General features: G+C 37.2%; 1 protein-coding gene across 10 annotated transcripts in view; it reads left to right on the top strand.

Annotated features, from left to right (window-relative positions):
- The window catches only part of GULP1 (GULP PTB domain containing engulfment adaptor 1), a 145,661-nt gene that overhangs the window by 55,262 nt on the left and 67,031 nt on the right, over nt 1-23,368 (top strand). For 6 of the 10 annotated variants that reach the window (XM_051623323.1, XM_051623317.1, XM_051623321.1 and 3 more), the window contains one exon: nt 13,835-13,922. In XM_051623323.1, the coding sequence (XP_051479283.1) occupies nt 13,895-13,922 (28 nt within the window). In that variant the 5' untranslated portion in view covers nt 13,835-13,894. Of the gene's footprint in view, nt 1-1,538; nt 1,704-12,362; nt 12,589-13,834; nt 13,923-23,172; nt 23,303-23,368 lie in introns of those variants that run through there. The other 4 variants (XM_051623318.1, XM_051623326.1, XM_051623322.1 and 1 more) reach the window with 3 other exon arrangements.

Below are 23,368 nucleotides of genomic sequence, written 5' to 3'. Positions count from 1 at the left end.
CCACAGTACAAGCCAATGTGGAAGTCGGCAGAGAGGGTCCTGCTCTTCTTCCGCTTCCTACTGCTTACTGTCAGTCCTTGCTTTTTGTTGTCACATGGTAGAAGACTTCAACACAGTAGGGTTCCCTCCACCTCTGTTCCCCAGCAGAATTGACTGTGCAGGAGTGCTGGCTGTTACGGAGCAGGAGAAGGGCAGCTTAAGTGCAAGTAGGTATCTGGGGACAGGAGGCAGTGAGACTCACAGCTGCTCTAAGAGTGCCTTAAATCAAATGTAAAACCATTTATGGGACTGATGATAGAGTAACATCTGAGCTAAAGGCTCTGTGAAGTGCTTTTCAGCCAGCTAGGGGGAGAGTAGTTCCAGGAACTTAGTTAAGTTTCTAAAAGAATCAGAAGCTACCGTGTAGATTCTGTAAGTAGCTGTACTCTAATGTTTTTAAGTTAAAACTGTACAAAACATTAGCTCATAGGCTGATGACTACTTGATTGGTGAAGATCTGCATCTGTATATTTTAATAAGAAATATTAACCATGTATAACTAATAAATAAAATTATTTTACCTTAAAACAATTAAAACCATATTTGTATAGGAAGGTGGGATTATGTACACAGTCTGGATTTTGCAAACTCTTCTATAGATCTTTAAGCTTACAAGAAAAGCAGTAAGATGTAGTCTTAATTGCAAGATGTTCACCTGATTGGGATTTTTGTCTGTCTTGGTTTGGTTTTTGTTGTGTATGTTGATTTTTTGGATTCAAAAGTTGATCCTGTTCTTAGGGGACATAAGTGTCTGTGTGCCAGTAGAAATCTGTATGCTTGGTATTGTTGGCCATGATCTACTTCCTTAAAGATCTGTTTCTCTTCTTCACTATTTCTGCCAAACTGCCACCCGTACCTCCTGTCTGCTGCTGGATCTCTGCTTCCCCTCCCAAATAGCTAGACTGGGGCTTTTGCTTGGTTCTCTTTATTGCCTGTGTTAGTGGCAAGGAGCCAACCAAGTCTTCAGCCAAATGTGTACAAAATGTAAAATTATTTTCAAGTCAGTTTCAAGCTATTACCTTGAGCTTGTATTTTAAGAATCACCTATATTACAGACATCCTGCCATTTGGGAGAGAGTTACCCCTTTTTGGAGGACCATTAAATTTCTGCAAGTTTGCAAATGGTGAAGATTCTGCCACATTTCTGATTATATTCTTCTTTATAGGCAATTATCCTTTTTTAAACTTGCTTTTAGCTTGCATTGTTTTTATTTTTAGCTCAGCATTAGGCTTTAGCTTCTGTGAAAGTCAAGCAGTTATATAATTTTAAAACATTTTAATCTCAAACTGTTTGCAGTGTTATTAAAATAAATGGGTGCATTGCAGTGCCTTTTGGCATAATGTGAAGGTCAAACTCAAATTACCCTTTAGTTTAAAGTATATTTGAGACATGTAGTTTTAGATGCTTTATCCCTGTTAATTTAATTAACTGTAAGAACTGAGAGCTCACCTATAAAATAAAGGGGTTTGTTAATACCAAGATCTGCTCTGTCATTCAGAAGTGTCAGCAGCCAGAGAACCTACTTGATGGAGCTGATGAAGTTCTTGGATGCCCTGCTGCATCAGTGCTCCAGTCTTGACAATTTGCTGTAATCTAACAGAATAGCCTGGTTGACTTTATGCATGAGACAAGGAATGGAACAGTGTCTCACTCAACAGCCTGAGTAAGTGTAATCTGTGTTTAACAAAGCAAACTAACAATACCTTAATGATATTTTTTCTTGCATTTATGACTCTTCACAGTTGGCCCTGAAATCACAAATACTGCTTGAACTCTGTTTGGAAGAAAATTGGGAACAGTGTCAGCAGTTTCCTGTTCACTATCTAAATGTTTACTGGGTTAATAATATTCTGCTAGTGAAATTCCACTTCAAAACTAATTGCTTCCTTTCTTAACTACAAAAATACGACATCTGGCCTTGTTAGGAATAGATCATGGCTATCACGTTCCCCATTTATAGAGGTATGCTTCACTGTGAGTAAAAAGATGAATCAAAGTATCAGAAGTCACCTCAAATGGTTTTGTGAGACAACTCAGTAGTATGTTTTATTCTTCATAGTAGAGATGTAGACAGAGAAGTTACAGTCCTCCTCTTTCAGACCCTCAATCCTGTATTTCAGTGCAGGTCTGTTCTTCCCGTACTTCTATGACATGGCAAAGCATTAAATTAAAAAGCAGTCAATCCATCTGTGGTAGCAAGCACAATGGCTTTTTGTAGCAGATATTTATTAGGTAATTCCATTTTTTTAACCTGACATGTTACATGATACGTGGAATTGAAAAAGGCTACTTTCTGAACTTCCAAATGTGATCTGTTGCTGCTTCTTATTTTCATTTGTAATGTACTGTATTTTTCAGTTCTCTTTCCCTAAATTGAACATTGCTAAGAAGTATGAAGGGGTTTCTGATTTTTGTTCTCCTGGAGTGAAAAGATCAACTGCAGTATTTTTTGACTGCTGTTGAGACAGGGAAAGAATTACGTTTCACATCTCAATCTTTATGGGTTCAGCATGAAAACATGTAATGTTCTTGTTAAGAATGGAGGTACTACACAGTAATTCATGGCTTATTTATTTTATAGTTGTTTATATATTTGGTTTCGTGTTTGTAAATCATTGCCTGTAATTCAGTTACAGTGCTGGAAAATTTACAGATTTGTTTACCGTGTTAATCTGAGTTATGAGCCTGTTTGATTCTGGCCTTTTACAGACAGAAGTACAGTAGCTAAATTAAAAAAAGATTAATAGTAACATAAATATAGAAGCAGTAAACTGCCTTTCCCCCCAATATGGATTACTTTTTGTCTTAAGTTGTCCCTTCCTTCTCATCCTCAACTTTAACTGTGTTGTACCACAGAAGTGGGAAGACTCGAGCTACCAAAAGTGTATTCAGGGTGTCCTAGGTGTATTGGAAAGGATATTTCCAAAGTTCTGGCAACTTATTTTCTGGATTTTATGGATTTATTTGGTAATTGGGACACTTTTAATTGCTCCCAGAATGGAAGCAAAAGGACAGGTAGTCTTGCTTGTGTTTGAAAAACAATGTGAGCAAAGATGTGTGACTTCACGTAAATATTGTTTTGGCTGTAAATTACACCCTTGTTCATAACATTTTGAGGGGTTTTGTGTAAGTCTGTAGTTTGACAGCTCAAAAATGTGCTTTTAATAAAAAGTTGCCTAGTTGGCTCACTACCCATGTTCACTATTTAAAATACTTTTTTTTTTTTTTACACTCTGTTATTGGAGATGGAGATGAAAAATCCAAACACAGGAGATTGCTGAATATGTGTAATTGATTCTTCCTATATTCAACACAAAATCTGCTTTAACAAACAGAAAAAATTAAATTTCAGTCTATTTAAAAAAAAAAAAAAAGAATTAAAAAATGTCACGTTTAGTTGAGTAGGTTGTGTTTCAATGATGCAGAATAACAGAATACAAAGGCTGTATTACTGTTTTTAACAATAGGGCATTTTTTTGAGAAGGGAAGAAGTTCCTCCTATGAAGTTTGTGGCACCTAAAATAAAAGCATTTTTATAGAAATTTCAACAAATCAGAAATATGAAGATTATCCTACCATATTTTAAACTTTTTTTTTATTTTCTGCTGATCTGGTGTTCATGGTGGCAAGCAGGGATTGTCTCACAGCTCCACTTCTCCATGCTACCTTCATCCATTCCTCTTCAAGAATGTTTTGTTTTTCTGGATGAATTTAATAATCTTAGCTGACTTCTTGCCCTAAAAGTAACTCTCAAGCATGTCCGTTATCATGTGTTTACTATGCCATACTGGGACATAAATATGTAAGGCTCTTAAGAAGCGTATATGCTCGACTGCCCCTCTGCCTTTGGCATTAGTCCTGTCAGCAGCTCCAGGCTGAGGTGACAGCCCTCAGGGGCTGGGTGTTGTTACCATGATCTATGAGGAGTGCTCTGATACCTTTGAATAAATTACACACCTCAGTGCTTTGCAACTTTTTATCACGCAGGCACTGCATATTTTGTGCATTGTCATTCTTACAATGTTTCAGCTGATTCCTGAGCAGGAGGGTTCATCTAAAACTGCCAGGCTTATGACTGAGTTTTTTCCACATCTGAGTTACTCAAAATTAAAACTGGTATCCAAATATTCTTCTACACCTGTGATTATTTATTTTTTTACTTTATGCGTGTTCTCTCAAAACACAGAACATGTTTCCGGGTGTTTGCTTTAAAATAATACACTTCTTAATGTATTATTTAAAATATTGTCTCTCCAGTGTATTCCATGCTTTAGTGGTAAATGATGGGAGAAATCTGAACATCAGTTTCTGTATCTCTGTTCTCCCATCTATAAAAATGCAACTCTGGCTTATGAAGTTGTCAAGCCCTTATTATGTGATTAGAGAAGGTGTCAAATACAATGATAATGCCAGCTGTATGGATATTTAAGAACAACTATCTAAGATAGCTATTGTTCTAATAACTCAAATGCTGTGGAGCTTAGGGAAATCATTTACTGCAGGTTAGTGGATTTCTGTTAATCAGATAAGCAGTGCTAATTGTACAGGTATGGCTTCATGATAAGTACAAGATAAACCTCAGTATTTTAACCTTGAGTGTGACTAGTAATTTGTCACAAATTTAAAGGCAAGTTTCTGTTTCTTTATTTCTTTGGCCTGGGAAGTAGCTCCTAAAAACAGCCCTTGACAAGTAGAATGATATAACTGACTTTGTATTTGGAAATGTCACCAGGTTGCATTGTTATATAGCTTTGACTGCACTAAAATCTAGCATTGAGTTTAGTGGTGGATGTCACAGAGTATTTGAGATATGCTCTTGGCATTTATAGTGATATTTTGTGCTTAAATTTTGATGCTACTGAGTAGATATCTTTTCAAGAGCAGAAATGCAGCTCAATAACTCTAGCTGAAGAGGAAGATGCACAGATTTTGGGTGGCTAGCAATCTGTTGAATAGTTCACAAAATTAACTTTTTTTCAAGAGAGGGGAAGTAGCAGCACTTGTTAGCAACTTTACTTTTATCACCAATGAAGTTGTATACAATCTGTTTACTGACTCTGAGTCTTGAAAAAGTACCGATTTGAAATTGGTACAATGCAGACAAGTAAAAAGAGGTATTAAATGTGATTTTTTGCATGGGTTAAAAAAAGAAATAAATTTATTTTGGGATGAAAAGTGCAGATATTCTAATGCATTGACCGATCACTTTGTATCATTTTGATAAACATACTGTAATGGAGAATTCTCAAAAAGGACTAATCAATAGATATAAATGACACAAGTGAGGTTATCCATCACCCTCAGCAAAGCAAAGGTTTGGTTTCATGTGAACTAATTTATTCAGTGCAGTAGACCATGGGCACAGTGCCAGGATGCAGGTGTGTAAAACCAATTAATATGAGTTGTTGGATAGATTTGAATGTGATACGTGGATGAGAATTCAGGGCAAAAATGTGTATCACATGCAAAGCAACCTAGGGAGGATGCACAGAAAGTTTTACTGGCTTTTGTGTGTGCATTTGCTTCCTTTTGCTTTAACCCCCCAAAAAAGGGAAAAGAAAACTGAAGAAAAAAAAAAAATCCTTTTGACAGGAAGCTAAGTAACAATGCAGACCTGTATTTGTAACATGTGTTCAGACCAGTCCTGCAAGATTTTAAAACTGGTCATATTTTGAATAATACAGTGGCAAAGTATTTGAAGACAGGATATCCCCTAGGTATCATGAAATAGCAATACAAGCAAAATTAAACCAAAATTTCACAATACTGAGTGCAAAATAGCAACAAATAACTGAAGAAAATTGCATGATAAAGGTATGATGACTTCCTAATTCAGATAATTGAGCATAACTCAAGGTATGGTGGTGAATTTCTCCTCCTGGTATTCCTGTTGGAGGAGAAACTCTTTGGATGGAAATGTTGTAAATTAAAAGTAAGCATATCATTTGACAAAGAACTTGCTCAAGTGATCTGTCTAGGTTCTAGAGCAACTGTCTAGAGCAACAGCAAGAAAAATGAGATGCCGTTAATATCAAAAGGATTCATTAAGCTTGGATGGCCAGCTAGGACCATTTGAAAGACAGAATACTTTGTTTTGTGAAGGATCCCAAAAGCATGGTGAGGTGAGTGAGCTTACTATAGAGCTTCACTGGAATCCCTAGTGAGTGCCTTGAATATGTACAAATTGAATGATTCCCAGTATTACCGTGGGCACAGTAATCCTTACTTGGGGCAGGAGGGGTATGGGTCAGGGTGTCATCTGCTCCCTTTTCTTAATCCTAGCTATGTTATTGGCCATAACATGAGAAATGGGGCTATAAAATTAGTGGAAGTTGGCACACTGTCCTGTTTGTAGTTCCACTTTTCTTCTCCCTTTCTGCTTTGAAACCTCCACTTACCTATCAGTTAATGAAATAGCAGTGAGATCTTCTGTTTGAAAAGTTACATTCTGGTTCTGTAGCAATATTGTGCTAACTGTAAATGTAAGGGAAACTATCTAAGCTTGCTGTAAAAAAATTGTCAAGAATACCTGAATAGCTGCTAGAAAATATTTTCAGATTAGAGAAATCCTTAAATAGGAATGTGAAATTTGCAAGTCTTGGATTTTACTGCATATGTCAATTATTTCAGTGACATTGGGAGGCCAGGTATTGAGTCTCTGTCTTAATTTATGCATCTACAAGATAGCACCATGATGTTCCCATGGGGGTACTTGCAAACTTTACCTAATGTCAGTGAAGCTTCTACATCCTTTGTGGAAAGATTTCAGAAATGCTAAGTAGCTTTATGGGAGAGGAAGCACCTTCCCCAGTATTAACAAGCAATTACTGTCCTTTGTTGTACCAATTTTAGCTCTAACATTACTTTGACATTAAAAATAAAAGAAATAATAATCTGGCTTATTAGTTCTGACTTCTTAATTCCCCATGCTCCGGACAAGGGGCCGTAGGGATGGTTTATGAAACTTTCTAGCCAATTTGAAAGAAATTCAGAGGTTGGTTCATTTGGCTACTTATTAACTGCTACTGTTTGATTGTGTATTCCTATTGTAAATTAAAAGACTGCAGAATACTTTTTTTCTCACTGGGCTTGATTCCAGTGACGTTTGAAAACTGAATAACTACTAACTGGTGTAGATTCTAGTCTGTGTGCTAAATCCATTCAGGTTTCAGTGACAGCTTGTTGAGGTTTTAGTGCTTGAATAGTGTTCTTATCCTGACAGTTTCAGCAATATTTTCCTTTTGAAGGAGCTACAAAGTGAGAATAATATTTTAATTAGGCTCTTATACTAATTATATTCTCATCTTGTTGCATCTAATTTTAATGGAGTTTAAATATCTTTGTTGTATTAATGGTTCTTGTGCTTTTGTTAAGAAGTCAGAGTCTGGTTATATTAAAGGATAATTTCTGGAAGGTTAAACACAAAAAGCTAAACTTCTGTTTTCTTAAGTAACACTCAGTTGTGACCAGCAAGGTATACTTCGGAAAATTGTGTTAGCAGAGATACACATTCTGGGATGAAATGGAAATATGACATTAATTTTGCATGATCATTTGTACAATGCAATTCAAAAAATATTTAAATATAAGTAGTATAGAAGCAAATTAGAGCTTCCATGCTCACAGTCATAAACAAAGTGAAGAAAAAGGAGCATTGAGGTTTGGTAAAGTGATTGGAAACTTCTTTCCACAAATACATGTGGTACTTCATGTCTCTGTTACTCCCAGCTTACAGCAATACTTTTTCTTCAGTTACTTTCCAGTTTATCAAGGTATGTAAGTAATTTGACACATTATTTTTTCTTCTGGTTGAAAGAATGCTTTATGAATTCAGTTTTCAACATAACTGCTAATTAGCAATTTTGATTTTCATCTCTGCTCCCTCCAACTATAAGCTCAAGAGCTCAGTATCCCTTCTACCAGAACTCTTATTTTTGAGAGCTGTTCCATCTTTACCTATTCATGGTGGACCCCATCTCTGAATCTCACTCTGTTGCTGTTAAAAACAGAATGCTAATGAAGCTCCTCAAGCTCTCCATCATCCATCCAAAAGCAGTGAGGCAGGCAAAAATCTTGTTCAGGTTCCATGTAAATGATCAAATGGCTAATGGGATGTCAAATACGGACCCTCTTGTCTGCAAGATGCTTGCCATCTGTGTTTTGGAAGCAGATGAGAGTGCACGAGTTCTTTGAGAGAAAATTCGTATAAAGCCTTTCTGCTGGCTCTAAGCATCTGACATCTGTAAGTTCTTGTACAGCAGAGTAAAAATTAGGCTGACATGACTGAAATCCTTCACCATGTTTCACTGTGCACCGGAGCTTGTGGATTTGAGGAAAAAGGAAGCTCTTTTTGTACCCAGTTGATGATTATTCTATCATAGGGAACAAAACAGGAGTATAGATTTTTCTTGAATAATGTAGCAAGTTTGGGAAGACGGGAGCTACTTGTTTCTTGAACATTAAGGAAGGCTGCATGTGACTCCAGGTTTGAGTTTGCATGGGATTTTGTTCATTTACTTGTCAAAATCCTTTTATTAGGTTTTACTGTTTCAGAGGAGAAAGGGTTGTGGCAAGTTAGTGTTTTGGTTACTTGTTATACAAAGGGAAGGGGAATACATCATGATAGGGTATTTGGTTTTGTGGATCACTTTTTGTGTTATTGTAATAGGGATTTTCCTTCATTATGTCATATCAGGACAAGATTTTAATGGTGTTTTGATCTAACTGAGTGATAGAATTTTAAAGCTGTTAGTATATTCCCAAGTTTCTCGTCTTACCTTCAGAAGTAACTATCAGTCTTAAGTTGCATTGTAAGTCAATGAGTCACACATTCCTTTGTGCTGCAGCCCTTTAGAAAACAGGGTTTAAGACATTTTGTGCTTCACTCTTTTAGAAGTATTATACAGTAAGCTTGAAAGGCTGGGATCTGAGAGGGAGAATAAGTCTGAATCTTCAGGTCTTTTGAAGCTGAATTTGCTTTTGTGTGGAAACTTGGATGCAAGTTGGGGTTTTTAGGGAGGTTTTGTTAGAAGAATTGTTTGTGGAATGAAAAAGAAGTACAAAAAGCAAGGCTCAGCCCAGGTAATTTTTTTAGCCCATGCCATTCAAAGGGGCTGGCTGGGGGGGAACCTCAAATAAATCCTGCGGCATACCCAATATTTAAGTGGAAATAAGAAAGAAGTAGACCAGTTACACTGGTGGCTTGTTTCATCCCCTTCCTAAGTACCCCCCATTTTTGCTTGTGTGAGACAGCTCTAAATTTAGAAAATATGTCGAAACACAACATTTCTGAAGATCCCAGCAAGCATTTAAAGGTGTCTGTGATGAAAGCTTTAGTGTTGTTTCAGCAGCCAGGAAGGACTGCAGTTGCCTGTGCTGGAAGACTGCCACTCTAGTTCCTTTGCTTGGCTTCTTTTGCTGAAATCGATACGATCGTTAGTGTTAAAAAGTAATTACAGAGGTGATGACTTCAGCTCCAAATCTTACCACTTTGGCACTCACCATTCCAAATGCCTGCAAGTGTCACCAAATCCACTGCTATCGTTGCAACTCCTGCCATATTGCAGGTTCATCCTTACTGTGACAAGAACCTTGCTATGAGCAGGGCTTAATGACAGTGAAGAGAAAGGGAAAAGGAGATAAAGGTGTTGTTTTTCCCCCCCCGTTACTGTGTAAGGTTTGATATGGCAGCTTAAATACTCCTTGTGCCACAGGCCCATGACACTGTCCAGAGTGATAATGTGGTACATCCCCTCCCCAGGATGCTTGGCTGTAAGGTGGGGGTTTATTATTATTATTATTGTTAGTTTAATAAAAGTATTCTAAGTCTTTTCTCTCTTTTCTGCCTCTCTTTTCTCTGTGCTCTCAAAGAAATAACCTGGTATTACTAATTTTTTTCCTCTATTTTATGCCTGTCACAATACTTCATACTTTTTGTCAATTAACCACTTTGTGAAATTACATGGGGGTTTGTATTTGCTAGTAAGGTTCAGTTTCTGGACAAAGCTGAAGAAAACTCTGAGTAAGGTGAAGGAACATTCTTTACATAGGTGTGTTGTCCTAAGTTATGAGTAACGGAATGTTTTGGTCCACATTCCTTTTCTCTAATGTCTCTGATTGTTACGACTGCTTTCCCCTTTCTGAACAAGCCATTCCTGCAGGAAGCTCCATGTACCATAATGGGATTTACTGACTTACTTTCCCTTTGTCTTAATTGCAAACTGACTGTTTTCGAACTCAGAATCTTCCAGCAGCTTTGTGTGTTAAGCTTTGTCAGAAACAAAATAATATTCTACCAGAAAACCTGTCTAGTCTCTATGATCAGAGAACAGCTTGCTTGCTTCTAGTGGTTTCGTTTGTTTGTTGGAATATTGTGAGCAAAGATATCACAGGTCCATCTAACCATAACTTATGTCTTTTGCATACATCAGAAAAAAACAGTTAAAATACTTAGTTGCACTGAATTGTAAACAAAATACAATTCAATCCCTTGAATGTGGCCAGCCAACAGTTTCACAATGTGTATGCATAGTCTCCATTTAGGCCATCCTCTACTCAGTAAACCATCTCAAGTATGTTACTTAGTTTCTTGCGTGAGGACAAGCGTACACAATTGAAAATAAATAAGGGTTCCAAAAAAGGAGATGTGATCCCAGCTTGGGGAAGAACTGAAGTGATTGATCTAGTGCTGTGCAGGAAAAGTGTGAGAGGTGTAGAGGAGGGAAATCATGCTCTTTTACTCAAACTGCTTGCTTCACTGCCTGTAACAGTTCGTGAAGAAGGTGAACACCGTGACCAAAAAGCTCTGCCATGGCTATTGTCACGAACTGGCACAATTTGTGAGGATGTTAAAACATGGTTCACCTTCCTTATTGGAAAAATTTGTTATTGGAACCAAGAGGTCTGCACGTGGTGCTCGCCTCTCTCAGAGGAGCAGCCTCCACAAGCTGACTCTTAGGGTGGAATACTGAATCATGCCTCCTACCACACCCACAAATATGCACTGACTGCAAATTTATAGTTTAACGAATTAAAACAGTTGATTAAAACAGGAGTTTAGCACAGTTTAGGGGAGGAAGGGTTCAGGAGAGATAGTGTCTTTGAAACACCAAATACTTGTACTAATACTCGTATATGAGTACATCTTACTATTCACACACCAAGATTAACTCTTATTATTATCTAAGAGGGGAAGAGGAAGGAGGGATATGCCCGACGCCTGTCGCGGTTTGTGTGGAGGTAAGCCAGGGCAGGACCGCCTTATGGAGGGAACGATATCAAAATGCAATTCCTTACTTAATTCCTGAGGTGGTCTAGGTATTTGTATATTAGGTGTGGATGACTTCCCCTGCAACTCGGTCTTAGAACCCATGGGTGACAGGAAGAAGTCTCACCGCAGGTGGTTGGTGGCGGGCAGGCAGGTACCACGGGCGGGTACCTCAGGCAGGCGGGCAGGGACTGCAGGTGAGCAGGTACCTCAGGCAGGCAGGAACCCCCAAAGAGCAGGCAAACCCCCAAAAGGCAAGCAGCAGCAGGTTCAGTGTCCATCCAAAGAGCAGCAGGGAGCAGCAAGCAGGCAGTTTCTTTTTGAGTCTCGGGATCTCGCTCCCTCGTCCCCAGCTGGCCAGTCTGTAGTTCTTGGGCCTTCCCTGCTTGATTGGCAGGGACTTTTTTCCAGTCTTGCTTCGCCTTCCCTGGACAGGCTCGCTGTTTGCAATGCTGTTGCAGTTTTCCCGCCTTTTCTCCTGCCTGGCGGCTGGTGGCGAGCAGACAGGGCAGCCATTTTAAATCAGTTATGACTGCTGACCTGAAAGGCATATTGTCTTCGTGTGAGGTAAAGTCTGGTCCTTCACAGCTATGCTGTACATATAAGGCTGCCTGTGGTCCTGGTGGAAACAAACCTCTTAAGCTAAACACATTTGTCAGTTGCTTGAAAAGCTGAAATTCTAATGTTCTCTTCACTGCTTGTTACTTCATGGAAATGGAATTGATTGTCATAATTTACACTGCTGAAAGGCCTACTCTGGGCCTTCCTCGCAAGAATTTCTCAGGCCTTGGCAGCTTTTGGTGAAACTCCTTGATGGGTGAGCTATTATGGACTGAACTTACCCCACTAACACCATTGCCTGTTCCAGGGATGCTCCTGAAATAACTCCTATGACTTTAGAGCTCTTATGGGTGTGTTCTGGTTTCTCTTGAGTTCTGTGTACCCACAGCTTTCTGTGTGGCACTGGTGGGAGTGAAGGTGACCAGCGGGTCTCTGTAAGGCTTCTGTAGGTTTGTTGTTTCTTGACTTTGTATCAAAATAACTAGATGTCAAGTGTAACCTGCTGACTTCGCTTATTTCATTGCTTCCTCCCTTCATAAATACTTGGTAAAATCTGTAAAAGAAAAATTATCTGGTACATGTATTTTAAAGAGCAAATGTTAGTTGATGGCACATCTAGTGTACTACACTGGTTTAGGTAAACAGAGATTAACAACTTCATACTCACAGGATTGTATGGAAAAGAAGTCCTACCACATTGGTGACTGAAAATAAAGTGGAGGTATGTTTTAGCTGTAATTGCCCACATGTTTTAATCTGAAAAATACCAACTATTTATACTGAAATTGGGATACAATTGCTGTAATTGGTATTGAAAATAATTATTTGAGAAAAAGGAGCAAGCACCACAAAAAGTGTTCATAAGTTGCATAAAGTATCTAAATTAATGTCAACCATCTTGATGCTGACATTTGAAATACTGTTTTAACTGTATTTAAAGCAAAGGTACTTGTTCTGATTTCAAAGATATGATACTAAGTGCTTTGAGTTACTTTCATTTTTCTTATTTTCTTATTGGGGGGTTGGACTAGATGATCTTTTGAGGTCCCTTCCAACCCCTAGGATTCTGTGATTCTAGGATTCTGTGAAATTTCCCCCCCCCCCCTCCTTCCCCGCCCCCCCCCCCCCCCCCCTCCATTTTGACTGGATTACTTTGAGAGTAGAGAAAGAAAGAAAGGGCACTGCTGCAGCTTTTGGCTGGAAGATCTGAACAGAATGGAAAAAATTGTTTAAAGTATTTTAGATATGGTTGACAAAGGAATATCTTTTCAAAACAGTTTGATTTTGAACAGTGTGGGATAATTTGGATTTTACTTGTCTGCAAACATTGTAAAGAGTGAAATTCTAAGATAATATTGTGAATCAAAAATTAAGATAAGAATTTAAGCATGTATCCATATTTTCAAGTGAAGAAAACAAACTACTGTACTGCCCCATGTAATCAGAGCAATGAGGTAGTTACACTGATAGAAGGCATTTTTTTTCAATATTGAATCCCTGTGACTTTTTTTTTCCCCCAAGCTCACATGAAGATGAAAGTATAGCTTGAAATAATCTGAAAGCCTAAATGACACAAAACAGGGTAGTGCAAATCTGAACAGAATGTTTTTATGGAGTCTTGCAATCAGCTTTCATCTTAAAGCTTTCTTTCCAGCCTTTTTGTGTGTAGTATTTGCCTTCTTGTGGATGCATATATTACCATCTGCTCTGTGTCTCCTGAAATCTCATTGAGAAGAACTTAATAGAAAACTTTGTCATGTCATTTTGTACTAAGTTCCACTGGGCATTTGAACATAAACCTTCTCAATTCAGCAATTTCTTCCTCAGCGAAGCACATCTCCCTTTTTTTTTTTTCTGAAATATTTCAGAATACTTCAAATAATTTGCAGTCTTTCACTTGAAGATAATGAGCTAACTGCAAATGTAATAATGGTCTTTTCTGTTTTCTTATCTGTTTTGTTCTGCAGGTTAAATTTTAGGAAAAAACCCAAACCCAGAAACATAGTTGACTGGATAGATTTTTCAACATGAATCGTGCTTTTAGCAGAAAGAAAGGTAAGTAATTTAGCTTATGTTCTGTGGGAAGCATAGATATTCTGTATGAATTCTTTGGAATATCAAGAATTACACAAGGAAGTACTTAGGAATAATCATACCTAATTAACTAAATTAAAGCTGGCAGCCTTTACTAAGAAGTCTAGAGCAAAGCATTCTTGATTGTTAGTTTTAGACCTTTCTAGATTGCAAGGCTTATATTGAATTTTGTAATTCTTCCTTTATTGGGGTGTGTGTATATATATATATTTATATAACACACGCTTTTTTTTACTGCACACACTAAAGGATGTGCTGGAGGATTTTAGAGCTTCTGAAGAGTTAGTGATTTCTGTACGTACTATATATATTAATTGATTCTTATACTTGGAGAAGCTATTTTAGAAAACTGTTTTATATACTTGAAGCATCTCATGCAGCAGAATATCTCGGCTTTAAGAAGCTATTCTGAAATTATAGCAATCTGAAATGGTATGCTTTTCAAAAGAATATAAAACTGAAATATTCAGAGTTACTGATGTTGCTTTTCTGACTTGTTTATTCTTTTTTTGTAGTCTAGTTCTGAGCAAGCCTTTTAGATGGAGCATTAGAGATGCAGCTTTTTTTACTGACAGACTTGTTGCTATTTTCCCCATTTGTTTGTAATGTAGAAAATACTCAATAGGTGTAATTTCTTAATTTTTCATGTTTTCTTCTAACGAACCCTAAGTGTGATCCACACAGCTTTAGCCTCTGTCCTAATAGCTAGATGTGAACTCGGTTGGAGTAAATGGAAATGTTGTGTTCATGTAGCAAGAATTTCTACTTCAGTAACAATATCAAAGCTGAAAATAAAAGGAATCTGCCATACCTTATATTGACACAAAATAATAGGATCACTTCGTCTTTGCATGTCTGGTACATTTATTTGTTAAAGCCGAAGGAATTGATATAAGTAATCCAGAATATCAGCAGACGTAGCTTGGTCAAAAAAGGAAAAGACACTTAACAGCCTGCAAAACTGGATGAAAGATTCTTTGATACCCCAGTAGCATAATGTAGGCTGAGGAAATAAGCTAAAATCCATAGTCCGTGCACTTTTTAAAACACTGATGTCTTTTCTTGTGTAGGTATTTATAATGCTTCTATCAAGAGATCTGTACTTTCCAGCTGCTTTAATAGTTTTACCTAACTTCTTGCTAATAATTTGAGAGACCATTTCAATATTCTGTAATTGTGGAGTGATTTACCACAACTGGTAAATAAGCTTGGGGTTTGTAGATTTTGTTTTGTCTAGGTGACCAGATAATTTTCTCACTTTTTTTTCTAATGACTCCTTCTAATGTTTGAACCTTGGCCTGTTTCAGAAACAGACGAGTAGCTTTTATGGGGCATTTCCTCAGTGTTTTGACTTGCACGCCGAGCACCAGAATGCTTTTTCAGTAATTCTCTTTGTCCTTGCCAGTGTCTGCCTTCTGCCTTTATGGTCAAATTGAGAAGTTGTATCCACAGGTATCTGGGATCATTTGAGGGATCTGGATTAATTCTTTTCTGTTTTCACTTCTTTGACCTCACCTAAGTTCTTGGAATTCCAGTGTATTCACGGACATTTGCTTTGTGCAGTTGATTTTTTGTGCGGTTCTCCTTACCCTAAAGATAAAAACATACCATAATACAAGCGTTCAGACAGAATGAAATGCACAGACATAATTATTGGGGATTCTTAAAAATTATTCAGAGTTCAAGCAACCAGAAGAATTAAGAATACTGTCATCAGTTTATTTTACTCGCATAACATTTCCATTCTCATATCCCAGAAAAAGCACAAACTTCATTTAAGCAATAGTCAAGAATAAGTGAAAATTACTTATTGTTCATGCCAATTTCTCTTTCCTTCAGTACAGGTTGGTTAGACTACCAACTACATGTGTTACAGAGAAAAATTTCATTGCAGAAGTATTAGATGTACATACAAACTGTACAAAAACTGTTTTCCATTACTTGATCAATGAGTGCAGTATATAGATTTTTTTTTTTAAGGATATCTTTTCTTCTACAAAAACAAATTGGAAAAACTATGTTAGGTATGTTCTGCTTTATTGTTATGACAGATTGTGAGAACACTTATGAATGTATCACAGTACCAACACTTGCTTTTGTATGTGATCCAGGTTTGGATCATGGTTTCTGAATAGTCTCCTTCTTTTTTTTTTTTTTTCCTTCTTCCTTTAAAGTGGGTTGTGGTATCATGCTCACTTTGAAATGTTGTGGTGTGAAAAGTTTGTAGTGCAGATGGGGGAAGTCTGTTCATCTTGAAATAAGTGTACGTCTTGGTAATTTCATTCTCTCTTAAGTAGGTATATTAATGCAGTTCTCCTGTAAGAGATTTTTGTAAATGCTATATTGTCATCTAAATTTTGTCTCATTATAAGGGTATTGATAATGTATATGTGATTGTTCAGGTAATGTGTATACACAATATAGAAAGCATTAACTATTGCATTTTTGTTTATTTTTTTAGTGAATGAAGGTGCCTCTCCCAGATGAGTTTAGCACATTTTACTGGTTCTGTGGCTTCCCATTCAAAATGATTAGTATAAGAACTGATGCATATAAATAAATAAAAATTATCTAATATTTGTTGGCTTTTGCCTCGTGTAAGAAAACTACTGTTCCTCCTAGACAGTCATTTCTAAATATGGAATGATGTAATCCCAATCTTCTAGGAATAAAAGAGTGAAACTTTTTAAGTGTCTCAAAGTAGTGCTAAAAATGTAGGTATGTCTACTTTGTCTACTAAATGTCTAGTTTGGGCTAAATTTAGAACTTAATTAGAACATGTGAAATCCAGTGCACTTCAGAGAGGTTTTGGAGAGTGTAAATTGCAGTTGAATTTGGTTAATTCTTTTTAACACCCCAATGGTCCTCCTTCATCCCAGAATAAGTATCAGCCTTAGTTTATGTATGGCACAAAGTTTAATGCCAAAGCTGCTGTTGTATGCGGGAATCTGAATATTCTAATGTTTTGGGGTTTTTTTTGCCATACAATAGCAGTTCATAAGTTTGGTAATTGGTGCCACATTATCAGCTCATGAGATGTAGATAGTATTCATAAAACTAAATGGAACATGTTGAAGTAATAGCCTGTCATAAATCATAAGTTTTAGCAATAACATTTCTTTGCAATGGCTTTTTATGGGTCTTCTTTATGAAAGTGTAGACAGATGCATTTAATGGGCAGGGTCTGACATAAAAAAGGCAATCAAAGGCTATAGGTTCTTTTATGTGAATAGACTAGCTACAGTGTGATCTTGACTTTTATTGTAAACTTATGCTACATTCCAGAGATGACAAGTGTTTTATATTTCTTCTTCTCCTGAATCTCCTCCTTTGCCTCCACCTCAAAAAAGCTGCTGTTTGTACGGTTTTTTTTAAATAAGAATATTTTAAAGAGCAAATTTGGGAGGAAAAATGGGTGGATTTTTTATGACAAATATTTCTGTATTCAGTTAGTCTGACTTGACACAAAAATGAATTACTTTAATTCTTTTGTAAATCCTCCACAAAGAGGTTTTATGTGTTCCAAATACTTCTGGAGTTTGAAAATATGGGGTCATATAGAAAACTAGTACTCAGTGACCAAGTCCTTATTTTGGATTGGTAACAGAATATGTCTTTTTACGTGGTTTTTGTGCAATTATGTTCTCATTGGCCTCTGGAGGTACCTTTTCAGGTGTGCCAACAGGACAGTTGAAGGGTTGCTACCTGAATTTGGCAAGGACCAAGTTGTCTTCTGTTGGTGGGACAAGGGAGCTGCTAGTCCTGCTTTATGTCTGTGTTTGCATGCATTTGTATGCAAGCGTGAATGTATTTATTTATATTTTGAAAACAGAAAGAGCAGATCTAATTGTTCAGGAAAGAAATTATTACAGTCTGTCTTTAGAGGATGCATAGCTACAAATGTGGAGTACACTTTGGAAACTTTCTCCAAAAGGGTTCATGTTGGGTCTGCACAGATAAGCTGAATTTTTCTCTTCTTCCTTTTAACATGAGAATAGGTGAGTAATTTCCTGTTGGCTATTTTATCTACCTTATCTTTGGAAAGGTATTGCAGAAATAAACTTATCTATTGCCTGCTGTAAAGAATATTCTAGGCAAGTTAACAGTGATATTTACTAGAATAACTTTTTGTTGCATCTGCAAAACCTAAGGAGCTCCTTTCAAGAATATACACACACGGCTTATCCGTAAAACTCTACTGACTTGAGAATGGGAACAGTATTGAAGGAGTCTTGAGCTTTTTGGTTTCTACCCTATTAAACTTTATACAGCCTAATTTACAGAATGTGAAATGATTTGCATGGCAGATGGGCAGGCATATCATTTGAGATTTATCAGCTAATAAATTCTTCATGTGAGATGTTACTAGTGTATGATGTAGATAGGTATATTGCTAGTTAACTTGATGAATGTCTAATTAAAGATGAGATTTATTACTCTGTGTGAAATACATTTGGATGTGTGCCAGCCATACCTTGATGGGAATCACCATGAGTACTTTGTTTTGTAGGACTTTTTCTTGTAAAGCTGTTGGAAAATTGCAAAGACCATCCAAAATATGGCACTCAGGAAAATGTTTTGTGAAATCAAATCTTTAGGTACATGAAAGGATGTTCCTTTGGTCATAAGTCAGAGGAAGCTACATGTATGCATATTGTAGTTCTGAATGGTTGCTGCTGTTCCTTTCTTCTCTTTCCAGTTTATTTGCATTAAAAAAAAACAACTTCTAATTAAGCTTTTCTGTTGCATTATTTTACTTTTGCTGAAGTAGAAAATTCTGGTTTAACTGTGTTAAGATACACGTTTCTTTTCCTTTTCCTTAGTCTTTTTCTTACCAAAGTGACGTGTAATGTCCTTGCTTTAAGAGTTTGAAATTCTTCAAAAACTTGCCTTTTAAAACATTTTTTACAAGCTTAATTGATACTTTTCTGAATTTATGTGTATCTAAACTGGAATAATTGACTGAACTCTGACTCCAAAAGTGAAAGGTGGAGTTGGAGATACGATCTGTACATACTTCTTAGTGAGAACTTGTGAAAATGTCATCACTTAAAATAAATTGTGCTGTACCAGTAATATCTTTTTCACATATACACTTTTGTCAGACACAATGCAGCTCATCTTGTGTCAAAAGGTACAGCCTATATAGCTCAGAGGTTTTTTTCCTGTTTTTCCCTTTGATTTAGGAGGCTGAACTTGTAACAAAAATTAGAAGTGCAAAAGCAAAGATTTGCTAATAAGTGGCTAGTTATACTAATATTTTTTTTTATCTGATTTTCCTTTCTTGTCATAATCTACGTACTAGCATCCAAATCTTAAAAATATATCCTATAAAATGCATAGGTTATGCACTGGGTGTCACTGTTAGAGGAAATGCAAATACAAGACTTTTTTCATTTGTAACTATGCCAGTTCAGCATTTTATGCTATCATTTTGCTATTTTGGTAATTAGCTGTTTAAAGCCATTCATAAGGTCTTAAATAAAATGAGGGCACAGAAAGGGAAAGCATTCTGCAAAGCTCACTCTGTTCTAGGGAGATACAGCTCTCTTGTCTTGGGAGAGAATAAATACAGCTCCAAATAACATTTTTTGTTTTTCTGGGGGGGAAGTAATTATTTTTGAATTATGTATGCTGTTGGGTATTTGCCTATACATGCTTAGGGCAGAATCTGGCTCATGGTTTCAATTTCTTAATCATAGTAACCTGCTAATAACTGAACTAAATTACTACTACTAGACACAGAGATTGTACTTGGCTATTCCTCTAGAAGGTGTTTGGAACAAATGCTATAGCTGAATTATTGAAGAATGGAGGTAGATTCATGTTAATAATGTCTGGGTATTGCATTCAGATGAAACTTTTGGTAACAGGCGTTAGGCCTCATGGCTTAGCGTATCAGGTCATTCATTGGCTGTAGTAGTCAAGAAGACGGATTCTACCTTGTTTGACAAGCTGAAGTGAAGTTTGTGAGAACCTGCCTGTTTCTGATACAGTGCAGAGTAAAGGCAATTATTTAACAGGCTGACAGCTCTGTTATGTCTCATGGTGTCTCTATTTATACAAACATAGATAATCCAGGAAAAATGAAAGATACATATTGGTTCTAAATGCACTGAGGCAAATACCCTATTTGTTCCCTGAAGCATTAATACCTAGATGTAGCACTGATCTAGTGGGATGCTCTCTTCTTCAGGAGACTGTAATTAGTCTGATTGTCATATAACATCTTTCTTTCCATGGCTAATTTTGTAAAGCAGGAAGAAAAGACGGTTCCAACATCTCTTCTGTTAGCAAGGAGAACATGCATTGGTATCAAAGAGATTTGGATTCAGGAAAGAAAAACAGGTTTTAGTTTGTATCTTCTAGAAGTGATTGTTTCCATGTGGCACTAAAAAAAGGCATGCATGAATTAATAATGAGAGTGGGGCTTAGTGAAGCAGTTAACTAAGCTTGCACTGTTGAGCATTGTTTTGCCATTTAGAAAATAGCTCTTTGATGCCTGTCTACTAAATCAATTCTGTAATACCTGTGGGCAGCAATGTGTGGAGAAATTCATCTCAAAGGGAGAACAGTTTCTTGGCACTGCTCCTGCTTTCCTTTGTGGTAGATAAATGGTCAACTGTACTGTTATCTAACCTAATGTCATCCTCTGCGAAATGCAGCACAGTTGTTCTGGATTCTTTATGAAGTCCCCCAGTCTATTGAGTTCAGCATGTGATTTGTCAGCACATTCCTCTTCCCTGGCTCTCCAAGCACCACTGAGGCTTCTGAAATGGCTCCCAACAGTGCTCCCTGGTTGTGCAGTGACCAAGCACTTGATGTGATATGCAGATTGTATGGAAACTTTTCCTTTATAATGGAAAGGGGCTGATGTGATTCAAAGGGGACTAGAAAGGAGTGAAGTTTCAGTTCTGAGTGCAGTTAATCCTCTGACCATGAGAGTTCTCAACCCTTTGCCTTCACCCTTGCAATTCTGTCAAACCCTGTGTCTCCCAAATGTTAATTTTATGCGGTTTTCCCACTGCTCTTAGCAGACCAGTCCATGGAGCAAAACCTGAGAAGCTCTCATGCAGGCCAAGTTCTCTTAAAAACTAGCTGGGATGGTGCTACAGGGGCTCTCCAAAAGCCTGTGCTGCACAGTTTGTGTGCTGTGCACCTGAGGAGGAGATGTTGTGTAGAGGCTACAGGATTACTTACTCTCTTTAAGCAGGGCTGTGGCTTACCCTGCACCCTTGAGTTCTGGATGGTGATCCTTTTACCCATCTTTTCTCCCACACAGAGCCATTGTGTTTGACAAAACCACCACATACTTCAGGGGTTTACCTCCTGGCACCTCTCATACCTCATTCGAGCTAATCTCTGCTTGGGTGTTAAAGGACTTGCAATGACTCAAACTCCTAATTCTCAAAAAAAGACCAGGCACTTATTTAAACTTTAATATAAATGCTAAGGCAGCCTAGATGAAGAGCTTCAGGCAAGATCTGAAATAACAGTAGTTTTCACCAGGTGTAATAACACAAGTCTCTCTTCAGTTTTTAGATGCATGCAGTGGTCAGTTGTGGTTTCATCTAGGCTTGTGGTCCTTTTTTAGGACTTACTGTTTTATTTATCAATACAATGTCTGGAAGTCTTGCTATATGACTAATAAAATAATAATATGAACTGGGATTTTCAGTGTAGGGTTTCGTATTTTTGTTGCTTCAGAATGAATAATTAAGTAGTAATCTGTGAAAAGCCATTTAAATTTAATTTAAAAAGTGAGGGATCTTGCAAACCACAAGCCACATCTACATCAGATATTTAAAGGAATACCTGTTTTATATTTTTTCTTTTTTCATATTTATCTGGTTTATTGGATGCAAAATGTCTGAAATTTGGTATTTCTCAACTGCTGTGAAATCAAACAAAGTCTAAGCAGTATTTCAAACAGCTGCTGAGGGTGGCTTAAGTCCGCAATTCAGAAGGAAATACTGGTAACTAACTTACCCTCAATAGTTTCAGTTATTTTTTTTGCATGTCTTGGATAGCAGTGTGAATGTTGCATTGTATTGGTCTTTGTTAAGCATTTCAGGTTCTTTCAAAAGTGCCACCGCTCTGTAATTATTATCGGCATCCTTGACCTTCCAATGTCAATGGAGAGCTTTGCTGCTTGCTGGCTTGCTTTTTTTAATCAATGGCACAGGACTTACAGAACCCAGGCATCTTTTAATTACCCGGCTAAATTACCGATTTCCTTTTGATCTGAGAGTACCCATCCATATTTCCTTCTCTTTCCCTAACTAGAGGTACCACCACCTATAGAAGCACTTCCCTAGCCGTGTTTTTTTACTTGCTGGAATCCCTGTAGCATTACAGTTTGAGGTTAGCAGGCGAGTATATGACTTCACAAAAAACCCGCAACATTCAAGGTGTAAAGCGTTATACCTATTTCTAATATTGTAAAGATTACTGGCTGCTGAATTAAGCTGCTTAATTTTGAACTTAGCTCCCAAATGAAATAACTTCTTTTCAGATTTGAACTTGCCCTTGGGGATGCGAAGAAATAGTTTATCTGGTGGCTCTGTAGTCACTTACCTGTAAAATTGTTTCCAAAGCTACAGCCATGTCACCTTCTCGTGCTAGTACTAGGCACGAAATGAATGGAGGCTGTTGCTGTTGTTTTTTTTAAAGAGATTCAATGTTTGATTTTTACTAGGTTTTTCCTTTATGCTTTTATAAACAGGCCAGTTTTCATTGCTGAAGCTCGTGAACTATGTGTAAGAATAAATCATATAATGATTTGAGTTAGAATTAGCCATGTGAATGCGTATTTTGGAGTAAAAATCTCTTCTATACGGTTGGTCACTGCTGCAGCAAATGTGATGGGGCAGGGAGCAGCCCTGCCTTCATGCCAACTTCATCTCTCTGGGACTCACAGGTTGGCTCCATTGGCCCTGATGAAAATAGAATGTTTATTATTATCTTTTGGGTTATCAGGCTTTTATTCTAACAGTCCTAATCCACACTGTTATTTTTTATTTGTAGATAGCATCAGCGTTTGATATTGTACTCAAAATAGAGATCAATTTCGGGTCATAAAATATTCTGGGAGGGGAGAGCGGGGTTCTTGGTTCCGGTATTCCAATCACAAGCCAAAATTGAAATGAAGAGTCGCTTCAGTGCATAATCGTACTCCTGGGTGCTGCTGAATGGAGAACTCATGCTTCCTTAATTAAGGAGTGATGATATCTTTCTTCAATAATGGAGCTGAACATTGCTGTCATCTAGAATGAAAATCGCTGAAAGAAAAAAAATTCCTTCAGCTTTGCAGTTTTGATCCTGTAACTGCGGTGACTATGGTGAATATCTTGTTTAACAGTTTTCTGTTTCCTGTACATAAAAAAATATTTAGTTATTGGTTTAAT

This window comes from Apus apus, chromosome 6, assembly GCF_020740795.1.
Source record: "Apus apus isolate bApuApu2 chromosome 6, bApuApu2.pri.cur, whole genome shotgun sequence".
NCBI classification, from domain to species: domain Eukaryota; kingdom Metazoa; phylum Chordata; class Aves; order Apodiformes; family Apodidae; genus Apus; species Apus apus.
The sequence above is the reverse complement of the archived record's forward strand: the minus strand, read 5'-3'. Positions and strand labels throughout refer to the sequence as shown.